Source organism: Nothoprocta perdicaria, unplaced genomic scaffold (genome assembly GCF_003342845.1).
Source record: "Nothoprocta perdicaria isolate Ctin4 unplaced genomic scaffold, notPer1 scaffold_693, whole genome shotgun sequence".
Classification (NCBI taxonomy): domain Eukaryota; kingdom Metazoa; phylum Chordata; class Aves; order Tinamiformes; family Tinamidae; genus Nothoprocta; species Nothoprocta perdicaria.
In genome coordinates, this window is record NW_020455969.1 from 1 (window position 1) to 16,166 (window position 16,166).

Below are 16,166 nucleotides of genomic sequence, written 5' to 3' on the forward strand. Positions count from 1 at the left end.
TTGTCTCCTGCTGCCTTGAGCCTTGGGTTGATCCTGAAGCAAGGCTCACAGGGCCCTGCTCTCACTCCTTCTCCCTCCAGCACGGGAGGAAGATGTGTGCTCAAGGAGTGGCTGTCTTGGTCTGCCCTTGCTGCTCCTGTGGACCTGCTCCCTTCCACCACGTGCTTCCTTGTTTGACTCTTTTGACTCATTAAAGTGTTGTTGCATCCTAATGTGAGTGTCCTTGTGTTCCTTGCATCCTCTCTTGGGTTGTCCTCCCAAGCTGCTTTCACCTGTATATGATGCCAGGGAGGCATCGGGGATGTGGAAAGACAATGTGCTTGATCAATATTCTTCCTTCCTTCATTTCTTCCTTCCCTAAGGCCGGGCAGTAGGGGAAAGAGGGGTGACTCTCCTCTGGATGTGATGAAGACTTATCAGTCTCTCCAGCTCCCTTGGCCCTCAACACCAGGTTCACTCTGTTTCTCCCAGGTAAACCTTGCTTAGCCTTCCATCTCTCTTAAGTGTTTCTGCATCATGACAGATATCCCCGAGACATGTACCCTTTGGAGGCGTTCCTCTTGCCCAACTCTCTCCCCTTTCTCTTATTATTCTTCCTACACCTCCTCAAGAGACAACCTTTTTTGAAAATCTCCTAGGGGGTGCTAAGAGCATCTGCAGCTCTTGATCACACASAGTAGAGCACGGAAGGAAACTAGACCCTTTGGGTAGGACTTGACTATGAGCACGTTTGACCATGGGACTTCTGAAAGGCAGGAGAGAGGTGAATGCTTGCATGACATTGACCTCGGGGGCTTGGGAAGAAAGTAGATGTAAAGGGTGCTGAAGACAAAAGTGAGATCTAGCTCCTTTTCCAGGAATTACTGCTTCATCTTTTGATGACGAATTCTTTCCTTACAATGCATGGCATGATGTATCCTTGGCAAATGGTGCTGAAGCTCTGGGGTTCACAGGGGCTTTCTTGTGCAAACCCATTTTGTTGATTTGCTTGCCTCCATCTCCCATTGTCTGGGAAGACCTGTGCACCTTCACAGATGCCTTCATTTCCCTCCATGCAGAAGATGACCTGTGTTTGTGTCATAGAGAGGAGGGCCTGCCCCTGGGGGAGTTGCAGCCTCCTATGGACACACTCTTTGCTTGCCTTTAGGAAGGAGGACATGGCCAAGGCTGTCTAAGCAAGTCTGTGGTGTCCCACTTAGCACTACCATTCCCATGTGTAGCAGGCCTCTTTCCTCCTGTCCTGAGAAATGCAATTCCAAGTGTTTTGTCCTCCTCCCCGGATGTCTCCCTTGGGCAATCCTGACTTCTACTGCCCTCCATCTTGTCACAGCTGTGAGACGAAGACCACACTTGCATCTGGGGGGCACTGGGCATGCTGAGGAAGTCTTGTTAGATGTTTTGTGGTGCCTGCTCTTCAGTCAGTACATAAGGTCCCAGATGGAGCTGCGGCACAGACATGGCAGYGAAGAAGGAAGTAAATTAATTCGGCGGCGTGTGCTTTGTTTATTGGGGGACACACTTGATCAACAGCACTGACTCGCAAAAGCATTTGGGAGATAAAGTTCCTTCCTTACACTTCGCAACGTGGTTTTATGAGACCGGGCAAGAAGTGAGGGTGAGAGGGAGACTGCAAAGCAAGCAGGCTAAGAACTCCCCAGCAACAAAATAAGTGCTCTCGCACAAGCATGGTTGTCCTGCCCAGAATGATGATGCCAAAAAGAGTCTCAGTAAATACGGTGTTAGAGAGAGCGATTGATGTGGCCTCCATCGCAAATGGAAGTACAGCCTAGAACTCYAGGATGACAAGGAGAGCATCTCAATTCATTGGGACCAATATTAAAAAATAGGGCTCCAGTAGGTAAAAAGCTGTCATTGGCTGATGAGGCTGGACATCTCCTTTCAGATGTCTTCATTTGCATCTGTTGGCAACAGCATGCAATTCTCCAGAGAAGCCCAAGATCTCTAATAGAGTCACTTGAAAGGCCCTGGGTGGTAGAAGGGGCATGTCCYGAGCATGGAAATGAAAAGGCAATGTTGCAGGGAACAAAAACCAGCGTCCCCATTTCCTTAATGGGGATGTTTTGCATCCAAGATGAGCGTGTTGGTAAACAGATGACACACAGAGAGGGTGTCTCTGAACCTCGGGCATGAGGACCAGTATAAAAGGCAGCCCAACGCCAGGCTCTCTCATCCACTGCTCTTGCCTTCTCCTCCTTGGTGAACAAGGCGAGCTGCCATCCCCTCGGCCTCTCTCTCCTCGCTCTCCTCGCTCTCCTCTCCCTCCTGCTCCCTGGCTACCTCTCCCTGCTCCACACACTCTGCCTTTGCCCTCACTCTAGCCGTGCTCTGGCCGCTCCTCACACGCTGCCCGTCTTTTCCTGCCCTCCCTTCCAGGTGCACCTCCATCGCGCAGACATGTCGTGCTACGATCTGTGCCGTCCCTGTGGCCCAACCCCGCTGGCCAACAGCTGCAACGAGCCCTGTGTGAGGCAGTGCCAGGACTCCCGCGTGGTCATCCAGCCCTCTCCGGTGGTGGTCACCCTGCCCGGACCCATCCTCAGCTCCTTCCCGCAGAACACCGCCGTGGGATCCAGCACCTCTGCTGCTGTTGGCAGCATCCTCAGTGAGGAGGGAGTCCCYATCTCCTCCGGGGGCTTTGGCCTCTCCAGCCTGGGTGGTCGCACCTTTACAAGAAGGTGCCTGCCCTACTAAACGCTGCCTGCACATCCAGTGAGCACTTGAAGGCCTCAAGAGCACTGCCGGACTCAGCACGCAGCTGCAGACCACAGTTTCCCCATGGGATGAGCATCTTTGTGGCCTCCTGCACAGCAGGCATGAAGCAAAGGTGYCCACCTKTGATGCCAGGAAACRTGGCCAAGGGATGTTGTATTCTTTAAAGTTCTGCTTTTGATGACTTTGCTTGTATCTATTATTGTGATTTTAATTTGCCTTGGTATGTTGCAGTTCTTTTAAGTTGCCAGTGGTGTGGATTTACTCAGAAATTAAGGAAAAGCAGRGCCTTATTTTCTCTTGGGTTTGATTGGTTTCACTCTTTTTGTTTTGCAGAATGCATCATAGTTTTCTTTATAATTAAACTTGTGCGGCATCCTCATTTGAGTCTCACTCTGTTTTTCTGCTCCTTTTTTTAAATTTCAGCATCTTGGTGTGAAATTTTCCATTTTATATAGCACCGTTGCAAAGGTTAAAGGGACTCTCRCTGGAAACTGTCAGTTGAACAGACCAGGAGACTAAGTCTCAATGAAGGAATTTCACTGTTTACACTGTTCTTGATGAATTCAAGAGTTTTCCTTACATGTTCTCATTTGTTAGAGATTTACCAAAACTTTTTTTTTYYTTYTTTGGTATATCCATGTTCTTATTTYGGTCTTTCAATTTGAAGGAGCTCTTGCTTTGTCATCCACTTGGCATCCTCAAAATTGTGACGACTTTAATATGCTTAAGAAAAGCTATAAGAAATAGCTTTTACTTGAGAAAATCTATTTTTATCCCTTGATCAGATGGAATACTACTCTCTTTTCCATCTTTAAAGTACGACATACTTTCTGAAGTATTTGCTGTGGTATTGACTCCGCTTCAAAGGTGAAATGATTGTTCCAATCTTAGCAGAGGTCTAAGACACTTTACATTCCTGGACCATTAGTACATTTTTGCTGGACTTTGAAGTCCTCTAATMTTCCAAGCCTAAATTCAATCCCAATAATACCTGTTCTCTAGGTAATCCACATAAGAGCACCAGTAGTAAAGCGGAAAAATGTACATCAATGAGCAACCAGAAATATTGCTAGGTATATCTCCTTGATACTTGAAGCTTTCCATGACTTTAGTAAAATAGACTTAGAAGACAACTTTCGATCATAGACCCCACCATGTCTAATACCTATCACTTTATCTATCACTTTACTTAGTTGTATACACTGTTTTTGTTGCCTCGACACCAGCTTAAGGAGGTGGTGACCATCCCAGGTCATGGAAAGACCTGGAAAGCATGTGTGCCTATATGGCTCTCTGCCCACAGAACCTGTATGAGAGAAGCAATTTCTCCAAGAAATCACTTATCTTACTCTGATACATACCAAAAAACAAATTAATTTCTGATGGCAATATGACATTTTTCTGTGATACAAACAGAAGTGACATAAAAAATCATGAAGAGTATAGAAATAAGACTCAGGAGGATGAAATAACTTGCTAAGTGGCATGTGTCTGGCAACATCCTGCATTGGAAGGTGTCATCATGGTGCATGTTTTGGATGTGAAAACTCTTCTCTCCTATGCCTGTTCTGCTAATAATGATTTTAGAAATGCCTTAGAGCTAAGGCAGCATGGAGACACAGAGCGTTTGTGTAGGTTGTTAAAATCGTTAGTAAATATGCTATTAATTTGAAAGCTATGTTTTCTTTGCAAGTCAAGATCAGAGAAATAGATACACTAAGAGGTTTTTCCCAAATTCTCAGTCTGCTTGAGACTCCTGAGGCACCCTTTCTTTGCATGAATTAACTGGTTCCCAAATACACATTTTCAGGTGATTTTTTTTTTAATAATGTTTTGTTGTTGTTGTTGTTGTTGTTGTTGTTGTTGTTTTCCAGTGTAAGTTCATCTTGGCTTTGCATGGGAAGCACGTTGGGCCTATTAAAAGTCTTTCATCTTCAGAATTTGTGGGTGCTTTTAATTTCTGATTCTTTTGTACTGACTCTAACAAAGTCAATATGAGATGACTCAAAGCACAGTTTAACAAAGCAATTTTTTCACTTCTCAGCAATTTCTTAGTTTGCAAGTGTCTCAAGAGTACAATCAAAGATCACATTCAAGATGTTTTTAAAACTCTGTGCAGTTCCATCTCTGACCCAGTTAAGAGCAATTTTCAGTCTCTGATCTCGTCTCTGGTGAGATCCAAGTCTCCTAGATGAGTTCTTTGAGCCAAACCATCCTGTATGGAGCCAGGCCACTGTTGGGAGACAGTTCRTGAATCTTTTTGAAAATACTAGTGATCTTTGATGAGTGTGTTTTTAAAACATGACATCCTGTACCATATAGAAGCTCTCATGCTAACAGAAGAAAGCAGAACAGAAGCGTTGAAAACTTCTATGGATATTGTTACAAGTTTTACAGGCAAATTAGTGTTTTGAGGTTGCCAGTTCTGTTGTCACAGAAAAATATGTTTCAAAGATGATTTTGCCACACATTTGTGGCCTGACAGAGTTGTTCAGACCTGGAAAGGAAGTGAAATTTTTGAATGTCAATAAGTCACTTTAGATAATGCTACTGAAACATAAAGAGCAGGTGAAAATCTGCAGAAGAAGAATGTGGGGAATTTTAATGAAAGATGTGAAGCTTTTTGAAGCTCCACCCAAGAAGCTATTTCTGCTTCCATCAGTATTTGATGAAAGAGTGATTTTCTTTGATTTTTTTACATAGAGATCTGGTTCTTTCTTGCGGCCTTCAGTGGGATTTCAGACATATGTATGCCTGTGTGTCTTTGCAGGCCTCAAAAAGAAGCATGAAAGTTCAGGATATGTTCTTCTTACGCTCAGCTGGAGTCACACCTTTGTTAAAATTGGTGGAGACAAGAGTTTATTAAAGATTTACAGGTGTACTATCCACAGGAGAAAAAAAAAATGATGAATTATATATCTTAGGAATCTTCTTCTTTGGAATTCTTCCAAAGTTTCATCCTGATTACTGAAGTGAAACATTTATTTGAGTAGCCCARGAATAATTTTGCCCCATAATGCCATGAGAGAATCTTGTATGATGAAATATGCATGTCTGAAGACCAGGAAATGAAAACAAAGTAAAGAACAGTGAGGAAAAGACATTTAACCAGTTGGAAGCCTTTTGCATTTGGGACTGCTTGTTTGTAAATAATTTCAAGCTCAAAGCATGTCTGTGGTCCTCAGGCCATCAGAGATGCAATATAAAAGCTAGCTCAGCTCAAGGTTCTTCCTTCCACTTCTCCTACCCTCTTCTGTTTGGTGGGCAAGGTTAGTTCAAATCTACTTCTTCTTTATGTACTGAATTCTTGCTGTCATGACAATTTGATGCAATTTTTCTGCTCTAAGGTATTCTAGGCGCAGTAATGTGTTGAGGGGAGACTTTTCCTATTAGAAAAAAAGGGGAATTTTATTGGTACTTGAATTGCAGGGATTTCTTGAGCATATAGATCTTTGAAATGCTGATACAAATTTATTCAAATATCAGTATTCACATGCATTAAGTGACCTACAAATTCCAATACTATTAATATTAGAGATTAACAAACTAAATGGTTGACCTATGTACTCTGCCATCTCTAAAGGACTAACTAGGATTTTATAGTTTTTACGACCATAGTCACTACCAGTAACTTTTGAAATTTCAGCTGAGTTGCTATCAACAGAAAATCACAGTGTTTATAAGGGATGTGAATGCATTTATCTTTAGAGCTTTCTTCCAGAAGAATCACATTTGTTGCTATTTTTTCCATGCTTTCTTGCCATAGAAAATTTCCTTGGTGTTCCCCTTTTTGATTATGATGGATCTGATATAGGGCACAGCAGGAAACAGGTAGTTTAAAGTGAATGAAATGCTAAAAGAAACAGCTGTCAAAAAGGAAACTAGAAAGAATTGATGGTTTAGAAAGCAGTTATTAGAACCACAAGCTTTCAGCCACTCAAAATACTAAAGCTAAAGTCACAGATCTCTAACCAGTATTTGAGAGGATTATTTCAGTTTTCCTCTTCTTATTGCTCAGAAGAAGTGGTTCCCTTCACCACTCAGTCCCTAGACTGTGACTTATACAGCTCCTATATTGTGGTGCTTGAGTTGGATGAACATCAGTGTGGTATGGTGCTTCTGCTGCATTCATTTCTGGTTCTATATTTCAGCTTTACATCCAACTCACAGATATGTCCTGCTACGAACGTTGTGCTCCCACCCCATGCGGCCCAACACCKCTGGCCAACAGCTGCAACGAGCCCTGTGTGCGGCAGTGCCAGGACTCGACCTATGTGATCCAGCCCTCTCCGGTGGTGGTGACGCTGCCTGGACCCATCCTCAGCTCCTTCCCGCAGAACACCACTGTTGGATCCTCAGCATCCGCAGCTGTTGGGAGCGCTCTCAGCACCGAGGGAGTTCCCATCTCCTCTGGTAGCTCCTYGGGATTGGGGAGCTTGGGCTATTCAGGCTTAGGCGGTGGGTTCAGTCGTCCCTACCGTCGCTACAACACCTTCCGCAGTGGCTTCTATGGGCCATRCTGAAGCTCTGAAGAAGATTCAAGAAGGAAGGACCAGAAATACTGAAGCAGGACCCGAATGCAGAACTGAGCTCGCAGCCGTGGTTTGCAGACACAGTGTTGGACTCCCCAACAACATCCTCCCCTTCCCATCCCACCTTTAACTGTGAGAGTTTGGTATTGCTTAAAATCAGGCTTCTTCTCTTGTTATACTACTTTATATTTCTACTCAAGGATGTTGTTCTGTTGTGCATCGATGTGTTTGATAGTGCCTGGTGTAGAACTTAAAATTTAGACAATGTAAAGGGCTTGGTTGTCAAGACAAAATGCTCCACTGAGAGGAGAGTGCTGCTTGTGGCACATATCACCGTGAGAAATGTCATTCTTGCCAAATGAAAGCCTGCTGCTTTGCACTGTTTTGTTCTGCTCTTTGGTGTCATTAAAGTTCCCCTCTATCAAATTTCAAGCATTCTCTTATTTTTCTTTTCTCTGCTCCTTCCTTTTGCATCTTTGGGTGAAATTCATCACTGTATAGATGACCGCTACAAAGCATAAAGACAAAATGAATTCTACTGGAGATAGTAATGAGAGTCGAACAAGATACATTCAGAGCTCATAATAAAGAAAATACTGTATTTTGCAGCTGAAATGCTAGCTTTATGCAGTAAAAACTTTAAGAAACTCTTGGATAACATATTTTCTGTGAAGGTAAGGACATGAGATTAAAAAACACAATTCCCACAGTCATTGTGGATACTAAAGCAACAGATCTTTGGGAAATTCTGAAGATGTTCCGGTTTAGGGAGGACTTGAGACTTCTTCTTTATACTTCAAAATATTCTAGSTATCACACAAATTTTGTTGCTGGATAAATTATCCCTAGTAGTTAAATTGCTTTGTTTAAGGTTTATGTTCTAGTCTGGTCTCATCCTGGCATCAGATGAAAAGCCTTTAGAGGTCCTTTCATCTCAGACACTTATGGATCATTTGAATGTTTTGAAGTATTTTACACTCACACCTCTGAAGGTAACATAAGAATGATACAAATTTCAGTTCATGTAAGTGATTTGTCTTCTCTTCAGCAATTTACTAGTTCCCCAGCCTCTTATGAATGTACTTTGTTATTTAGCAATATGTTTTAATTGAGAGCCTGGACTAGGAAATCCCATTAGTGTTCTGTAAGGAAGCTGTTATGTTGTTATGGTTGACCTTTGATCTTTGATCTATGATCTTTAATCCCAAAGAGCAAGATCCAAAAACTTTCAAACTTTTTCATGAAATCCAAACRCCACTTAGGCTAAACTGGCAGAATATCAATGAAATATTTCTAGATCATTAATGAGTCTCTTTCTGAAATAGTAYATATCCTCCAAGAAAAACTTGTTCTGTCTCTAGAGGGAAGAATGGAGGAAAAGTTAGCATTCTTTAGCTGTCTTTGCATAAATGTAAGAGGGTTAGAACAATAGCTTTCAGTTTCCATAAGGAGACATATTTTTAAAATGTGTAAAGACTACAAGTACATTGGATAGCAGAGATTTTGAAGAAAAAGTAGTGGTTCTAGCAATAAGAAGGTAAGTTTCTGTTAAGAGCCATTAGAACATGATATACTAGGAATCTGCAGAAGGTGAAGATCTGTTTTTTATTTTTTTTAGAATTAGCTATGACAATTTGTGATAAAATAAAGTTTCTCAAGGCATGTGCATTTTGTGAGTTGATCTTGAGTCACATATTTTTGACTTAGCTGATGTTAGCATTGAGATCTTTTCACCTTCCGTGAACATTAGGCAGCAGGAAACTTTGCAGATCTGAGTGGTTAGTGGGAGGTTGCTCTRGATATTGGAGGGCTTTATTCTTCTGAAGAAGCATTAAAAAGACGCCCTTCATTTAGTATTAATTCACATCTCTCGCTGAGGGATTGTGGTGCCCAGGGTGACCYGATTACTTGTCTTTGCATACTTTCCATTGGTGCAAGCATTTCCAGCCCTCTGGAATGCAGTCAGCATAGACCACTCAAGCTGCAAAGGGGATGTAAATTGTTTACTGATAAATGGAGAATTGCTGGGTGTAACTCCTTCTGACATCATAGTTTAGTTTAGGCAGTGCTCTGTCTCTAAGAACCAATGCTCAAAAGCAATCTTAACATACCCATTCATATTCAATTTTGTATGAAAACTGCTGCACATTACCRTGACTTCCTGGGGTTTCAAGCATGAGTAATGGTGATTCCTTAGATGAAAGGGTGCATGGAAATCAGATCCAGAATTATAGGTGGTTAATAAGTGTTCCAAAGTAATAGGATCGACTCATCAAACTCTCCCATTGAAGTGTGATTGCTTGTCACCTTAACAGGGAACAAGAAGATGGAATTTTGATCAAGTAAAAAGAATACATTCTTGCATATGTTTCATTAGCTGTGTTTATATGGACTTGAAAAAAAAAAGTTAGCTTGAACAGATCTGGAAAGTGTTGCATCTCAGCAGTTCTCATTGCTAATAATTTCCTTGGCCTTTGTAATACTCATGGAAATTTGGTGTTYTTCTGAGTTGCATGAGATTGAAATGGTGCCGATGGATAAAAATTGGGGATATCTCTTACGCACTTAGTCTTGTGGTCAGGCTGAGTCCTCGAAATGCAAATGCTTAGGAATCGAGTTCAGTCCTGCCAAGTGAAATGACTGTTCACCTAAAAGAGTGATGTTTTGAGTAAGGGCTATGCATCACATATGCACTCGTTAAGCTCTATCCTGATGACCAAAATGAAATATAACTAGGGCATTGGCCTTAGGAGGCAATATAATTACTGCTGTAGTTCAGATGAATCACCACAGTCTTTCAAAGAATTAAGAGATTGCAAACAGCTGAAGATGAAAGATGTCAGTGGTGGAATGTAATAGGTGAGAGGAAAAACAGAGAAGTACAAAATGATATTTTGAAATAAAAGGTCTAACCAGTTTGGTGGATTTTGCATGCAAAAGTGCTGATCATTAGGTAATTTCATGCATAATCCATGTTTCAGATCCTCAGGCAGTCTGGATACAGTATAAAAGCCTATACAACCCCAGACTCTTCCATCCACTTCTCTTGCCTTTTTCGTGTTGGTGAACAGGTAAGTCTAAACCTACTCAGTGTCTTTTTACATGTTAAGTTTTTACTTTGATGGCTACTTTTATTTTATCCTTAGTTCTTGATAAATATTAGAAGATTGCTAGCTCATTCCCTTTGAGGGAAGAAAATTAGAAAGAAGTACTTCCTTCAAAAAGAAAGGAATAATTTATGATACAAGGTGTGCTGGAGTATCCTGGCAAGAATGGCACTCTCAAAATAAGCACTTTCATGATCCATTCTAGAGGCCAGTCAAAACCAGAGACAAAAGGGCCTGGAAGTAAATATAAAGTCTCATTTTCAGAATCTGTAACTAGACAGAAAGAAAATCACTCTGAATTCCTGAATCTATCCCACTCCCTCTTTTCCATGGACAGGAAAGTATTTATTCCAGTAGATTCAATTCCATTGGACTATAACTATGGTGGAAATGTCTGATCTGGAAAAAAATCCTTTCCTCACTCCAGGTTTACCTGTTCAGTTTCATTTATAAGACGTCTTCAAAGAGCTCGTCTTAAAGATGGTTTTTACAAGGCTCCCAGTTCCCTTGGCTGCACAAAAATCCGGTGTTGGGATAAGGGGGTAGTGCTGGCAAACAGAAAGAGAAATCAGATTGCTCTGTGTTATTTTCGAATTACTGTGGTTTTCTGTCTAATAGATAATTACCACCCTGTATAGTTAGTTTTCTAATATGTTATCTATGTAGCTGACAGCTTTAACACAGATTCTATATTACCCTTGATTTCTTCTCTATTTCAGTTTTACCTGCATCCCACAGACATGTCTGGCTATGATCTGTGTCCTCCCACCCCATGTGGCCCAACACCTCTGGCCAACAGCTGCAACGAGCCCTGCGTGAGGCAGTGTCAGGACTCGACCTATGTGATCCAGCCCTCGCCTGTGGTGGTGACGCTGCCTGGACCCATCCTCAGCTCCTTCCCGCAGAACACGGCCGTGGGATCCTCAGCATCCGCAGCCGTGGGGAGCACCCTCAGCCATGAAGGGGTCCCCGTCAACTCCGGTAGCTCCTCGGGATTGGGGAGCTTGGGCTATTCAGGCTTAGGCGGTGGGTTTGGTCAACCCTACCGTGGCCMCAACACCTACCGCAGTGGCTTCTATGGGCCCTGTTGAAGCTCTGAAGAAGACTCAAGAAGGAAGGACCAGAAATACTGAAGCAGGACCCGGATGCAGGACTTATCTCACGGCCATGGTTTTGCAGAGTATTGGGCGCTCACATCTCCACTGGCACTTAATGGAACAGTGGGAGATTGGTGTTGCTTAAAATCAGGCCTTTGCTTGTTTTAGTTTTTTTGTACTTTATATTTCTAAAGGAATCCTTGCTTTYCTTTTGCTGTAGCATGGGCTTGAATGTCACAGCACACAGCAGCCTAAGAAGAGACCTAGGATGAAAAGGCATATTAGTGCTTTTCTTATGAAGCCTGGAAATATATGCCTTCTAGTTCACACTTTTTAATTCTACTTTTCATCATTAAAGTCATGTTGCATCATAATCTAAGTCTTCTGGTGTGTGTTTGGTCTGCAGTGCCAACTAGTAGCTTGCTATAGATAAAATTTCTTACTGTTTCAAGGTTTTCTTTTTTAAATGAATGTTACTTTTCTTTCTATCTATTTCACATTGATCACATATAATTAATTTGCCTTACTGCTTCTTTTCCAAGAGCTCATTTCTACAGACTGGGCTCTTCCAGATCAAGAATTTATCTGCTCTTGCTGCATAATACAGATTTTGAGGAAGCCTTTGTATTTCCATTGTAAGAACCACACTAAACCTGCCTCTTTGCAGAAATACTCCACCAATCTGTATGCAGTAGTTAGTTACATCTATTTCTTCACAAAGGGAAGAATTGTTACATAAATTGTTTAAGCTTATTAGACSACAGTAAGATGCAAAACCAAACCTCAAACTTTGTTTGGGGTTTTGTATTTTAAAGTTCTTTGTAACAATATTTGAATAACTTTCACAATGAGTATCACTAAGACGAGGCAGGAGCACTGAAAATAATACACAACTCACTGGATTTGGAGACCTCTGCCTTCAGGGAGCATTGAAGTTCAATTCGCAAATTCTGCCTCTACCCAAGATCCCAGATGGAGCATACAGGCCATCTTATTCTGTGTCTGGGCTCAAACAACAGTGCAGCAATGCTGCTTGAGGGAGTGAGCATTTGCATGAGCAAATGAGGGACTTGCAATAGAAACAACGTTATGCTGAGGTACTCAGCCTGATGCTGAATAAAAGGATTGTTTTGTATTTTCCAAGAGGAACTTAGAAAAAAAAGTTAAAATTCATCTAGGAAAGCAGTTATGCATATTAATTCCCCCGAATGGCTTCTAGATACCAGTTGTTAAAAAGGAAATTATTTTTGAACAGTTGGTTAATCCCTGAGTATGTGGATACGTGCTATGCAATGAAAAAGCTGATGACACTATGAAAGGATAGGGTAACTTCTTTGAGAATCTCCTTGAACTATGTGATGAATTAAAACAAACCTTAAGCCACATTTTAATTAAAAATAAAGCAGTCCTAGTTCCTGTGGCCAGGAACAATTACACGAACTTTATGACACAACGACTGACCTTCACTCCCAAATATTATATAAGTGATATGAGAATTTAAGTTTTTATCGCACATCTTAGATTTCTACATAATATGACGCTTGGCATGCTTAAAGCTTTAATAAAATTTTTGTGATAATCTTGGGAGTTCTCAGATCATGAGGAGCCTATGACCAAACCAAACCAGATTCTGTTCCCAGGGGATCTTAACAAAGACACTTATAATTTAGAGATGATTTACATGTCTCAGTAGTTAAAGTGCAAAGAGAGAAGATACCTAAGTACTGATCTTGGTGCCAAGGATGGTTTGTGTTTTTTACCCCTTTGTTATTCATTCCGTAAGTCCTCCTTGGAGAAGAAGTTCAGTTTCTACAGCTTGCACAATGCAGAAAACAGAGCAGAATGACAGAAAAGTTGATATCAAGCAAAAACAAACAAACAAACAAAAAAACCCACTATAGACATTTCATATACATTCAACACTTCTTTATCTGGGCTACCATCAATCCATAACACATTATGTACCTGACACTGCAGAGGCCGCAGGAGAAATGAATAATGCAATAGGAAATGAAGAATTCTTGTATATGACTTCTGATGCTTCTACTGCTGAATTTTGCAAAGCCTTATCTTTTGCAGGGCAATGCAACATACCTATGCATAGATAAATTAACATAACATGAGTTGCTAATATATTGAGAGCTGAGCTAGATAGGAATAAAGGTGGGTCTGTGGAGTCCTCAGGYGAAGAACTCCTAAGAAACGAGCCTCAGAATTAGAGCCAGTCTGAGAGAATCCTATATTCATAAGATTTGCATCTCAGAAACTTCCACAGAAGTGCAATATTTTGGTATTATCGCCTTAGACTGGACTTACATTCTTTAGTTGCTTCTTCTATGTCAAATGTCAAAAAAACAGTGTCTTAAATGTTCTCTGATGATATTATAGCCTTTTGATTCTTCATTTCCTCCCAGTTCTCACCGTGCAGCTCATTGACCGAGCTGCATTTACATTATGCGGGTGTTTCTGGCCAATTTCTGAAAAATTCTGTCTCTCCTCTTCCCTAAGGGCCTGAATCCCCAAACTAGAAGTGTGTCTGGGTTGACATCCAGCTCATTAATAGCTGAAATTCTATATGATTTGCATGCTGTATTTACGTGAAGAGAAGGGCTGGTACAAGGGACTGCATTATTTAAACTCTGATTCATCTCCTTTAATGACACCAGACAGACCCAAAAGAGTTTTGAAGGCAGAAGAAATTCTTCTGAATTAATCATCCTCATGTTACCAGAAATTAATTTGGGCCAGAATATTTTAAGATGAAAGAAACTTGTGGTCAGATATACATGCCGCAAGATAAGGAAGTAAAACAGCAATAAACACAAATATTGAGGTAAAAACACATGTAATCAGAATTGGCTCGTAAATAGCTTCATAGACAAAGAACGTCCCAAGTTGTTTGGCAACTTGGAAKGCAGTATATAAACCTGAGCAACTCAAGGCTCTTCCATCCATTTCTCTTGCCTTCTTTGCCTTGGTGAATAGGGTAAGTCTATATCCATCTATTCTCTTTCTACAATGCAAATTGTTACTTTGATAATTTATAGTTTTCTAGTTTTTGCTCTATCATATTGTAGCACATTMATTTTTTTTGCTCTGGGTGAGGTAATCGGGAAGAATTTTTGCACAAAAAGGGAAGTTTTCCTYTGGTGGGAAGTTATAAAAATTGCTGAGTGGGGGGTTCAGAGACAAGCTAGTCAAAGAGATTCTTTTGATCAGCTTTGTGACTCAAGCAAGTTATCAAGTCTTAGAGTTGAACAAAGGAAATCAACAGTGAGGTCTTGGGTGTATCCAGAATAGTCTGTTGGTGTGCAGAAAATTCATCTAAGGCAGAAGTTTACCAGAACAAGAGTCCTCATATGCTGACTGATACTAGTACTTAATTTTTTGCCATCCTGGGTCATCAGACGTCCAAATTTGAAAGCAATCCTCACTCCATGCTTGTCTTGGAGACTCAGTTCACGGTTCATATTCAGGCAAGGAGCAGCCTTTAGTCCAAAAAATTCTGGGCAGATTTCAATCGCAGCTTCTGAGACCTGCTGGAGCTGTTAGCATTAATGACAAGTCACAAGAAACAGAAGAGTCCCCAAGCTCAGCTACCTGCTTTTCCACTTCTTATTAAGGAAATTTTATGCGTTTCAACTTTTTTTTTTTTTTTTTTTTTTTTTTTTTTTTTTTTTTTTTTTCATTTCCCTGGGAGAACAGACTGAGACAGAACTTATATGAGAGAACTTGGCAGAAAGGGAGTGGGAAAGGCTGTGTTAGTGCTAGGTGGGATGTTTGTCATCATGCGCTGTTAAGTGAACAAGTGAGCTTTGCTTCAGGAATAATAAGTCGGGTCTTACCCATTGCAGCTGAGCACTATCATCCGAAGGCTGCAGAGTCCAACTTCATTTCTCTAGGAGACAGAGCTCTAATAATTTTCCTGCGTTCCACCACAGCCGCAAGGGCAGTGCTGAAAGTGCCCTATCCCAGAGTAGTGTTATGGCCACGTGGTTAGGGCACTCTCTGCAAAGTGAGAGAAGAGGTTTTCAGCACCAGCACATTCCTCGGTTCCTGGGTGAGTTCACTAACCACGGAGGCCTCAGGGTAAGTTACCACCTACAATTCACCAGCTCTTCCTCCCCTAACAGTCACCAAACTGGAGGAAAATTCAAACTAAACCCTATTTTCAAAGTACTTACTCTAGATCTGGAGCTAAAATACCTTCCTTCCCATGCAATCTCTTGTTTCCTATGCATTCTCCATATCATAGTGTTTCACCTGTATAAACAGAGTTTAAATACAATTCCCATATTGCATTTGCTTCTTTTTCTGTGTTTCAGATTTACCTCCATCCCAGAGACATGTCCTGCTATGATCTGTGTCCTCCCACCCCATGTGGCCCAACACCTCTGGCCAACAGCTGCAACGAGCCCTGCGTGCGGCAGTGCCAGGACTCAACGGTGGTGATCCAGCCCTCACCTGTGGTGGTGACGCTGCCTGGACCCATCCTCAGCTCCTTCCCGCAGAACACAGCTGTGGGATCCTCAGCATCTGCAGCTGTTGGGAGTGCTCTCAGTACTGGGGGGGTCCCCATCTCCTCTGGTAGCTCCTCGGGATTGGGGAGCTTGGGCTATTCAGGCTTAGGCAGGGGGTACAGTCGTCCCTACCGTCGCTACAACACCTACCGCAGTGGCTTCTATGGGCCATGCTGA

At 41.7% G+C, this 16,166-nt stretch overlaps 4 protein-coding genes across 4 annotated transcripts; all 4 read left to right on the top strand.

The window, feature by feature from the left end:
- Positions 1–2,415: 2,415 nt before the first annotated feature.
- On the top strand, positions 2,416–2,712 carry LOC112956982 (feather keratin 4). The gene has a single exon (XM_026050471.1). The coding sequence runs from the start codon at positions 2,416–2,418 to the stop codon at positions 2,710–2,712; it is 297 nt and encodes a 98-aa protein (XP_025906256.1).
- A 4,193-nt stretch (positions 2,713–6,905) lies between these two features.
- Positions 6,906–7,256, top strand: LOC112956977 (feather keratin 4-like). Its single transcript, XM_026050467.1, has one exon. The coding sequence runs from the start codon at positions 6,906–6,908 to the stop codon at positions 7,254–7,256; it is 351 nt and encodes a 116-aa protein (XP_025906252.1).
- A 3,856-nt stretch (positions 7,257–11,112) lies between these two features.
- On the top strand, positions 11,113–11,463 carry LOC112956981 (feather keratin B-4-like). The gene has a single exon (XM_026050470.1). The coding sequence runs from the start codon at positions 11,113–11,115 to the stop codon at positions 11,461–11,463; it is 351 nt and encodes a 116-aa protein (XP_025906255.1).
- Positions 11,464–15,519: 4,056 nt separating this feature from the next.
- Positions 15,520–16,166, top strand: LOC112956978 (feather keratin B-4-like). Its single transcript, XM_026050468.1, has 2 exons — positions 15,520–15,558; positions 15,795–16,166. Exon 2 carries the CDS (start codon positions 15,816–15,818, stop codon positions 16,164–16,166), a length of 351 nt encoding a protein of 116 aa, XP_025906253.1. The 5' UTR covers positions 15,520–15,558; positions 15,795–15,815.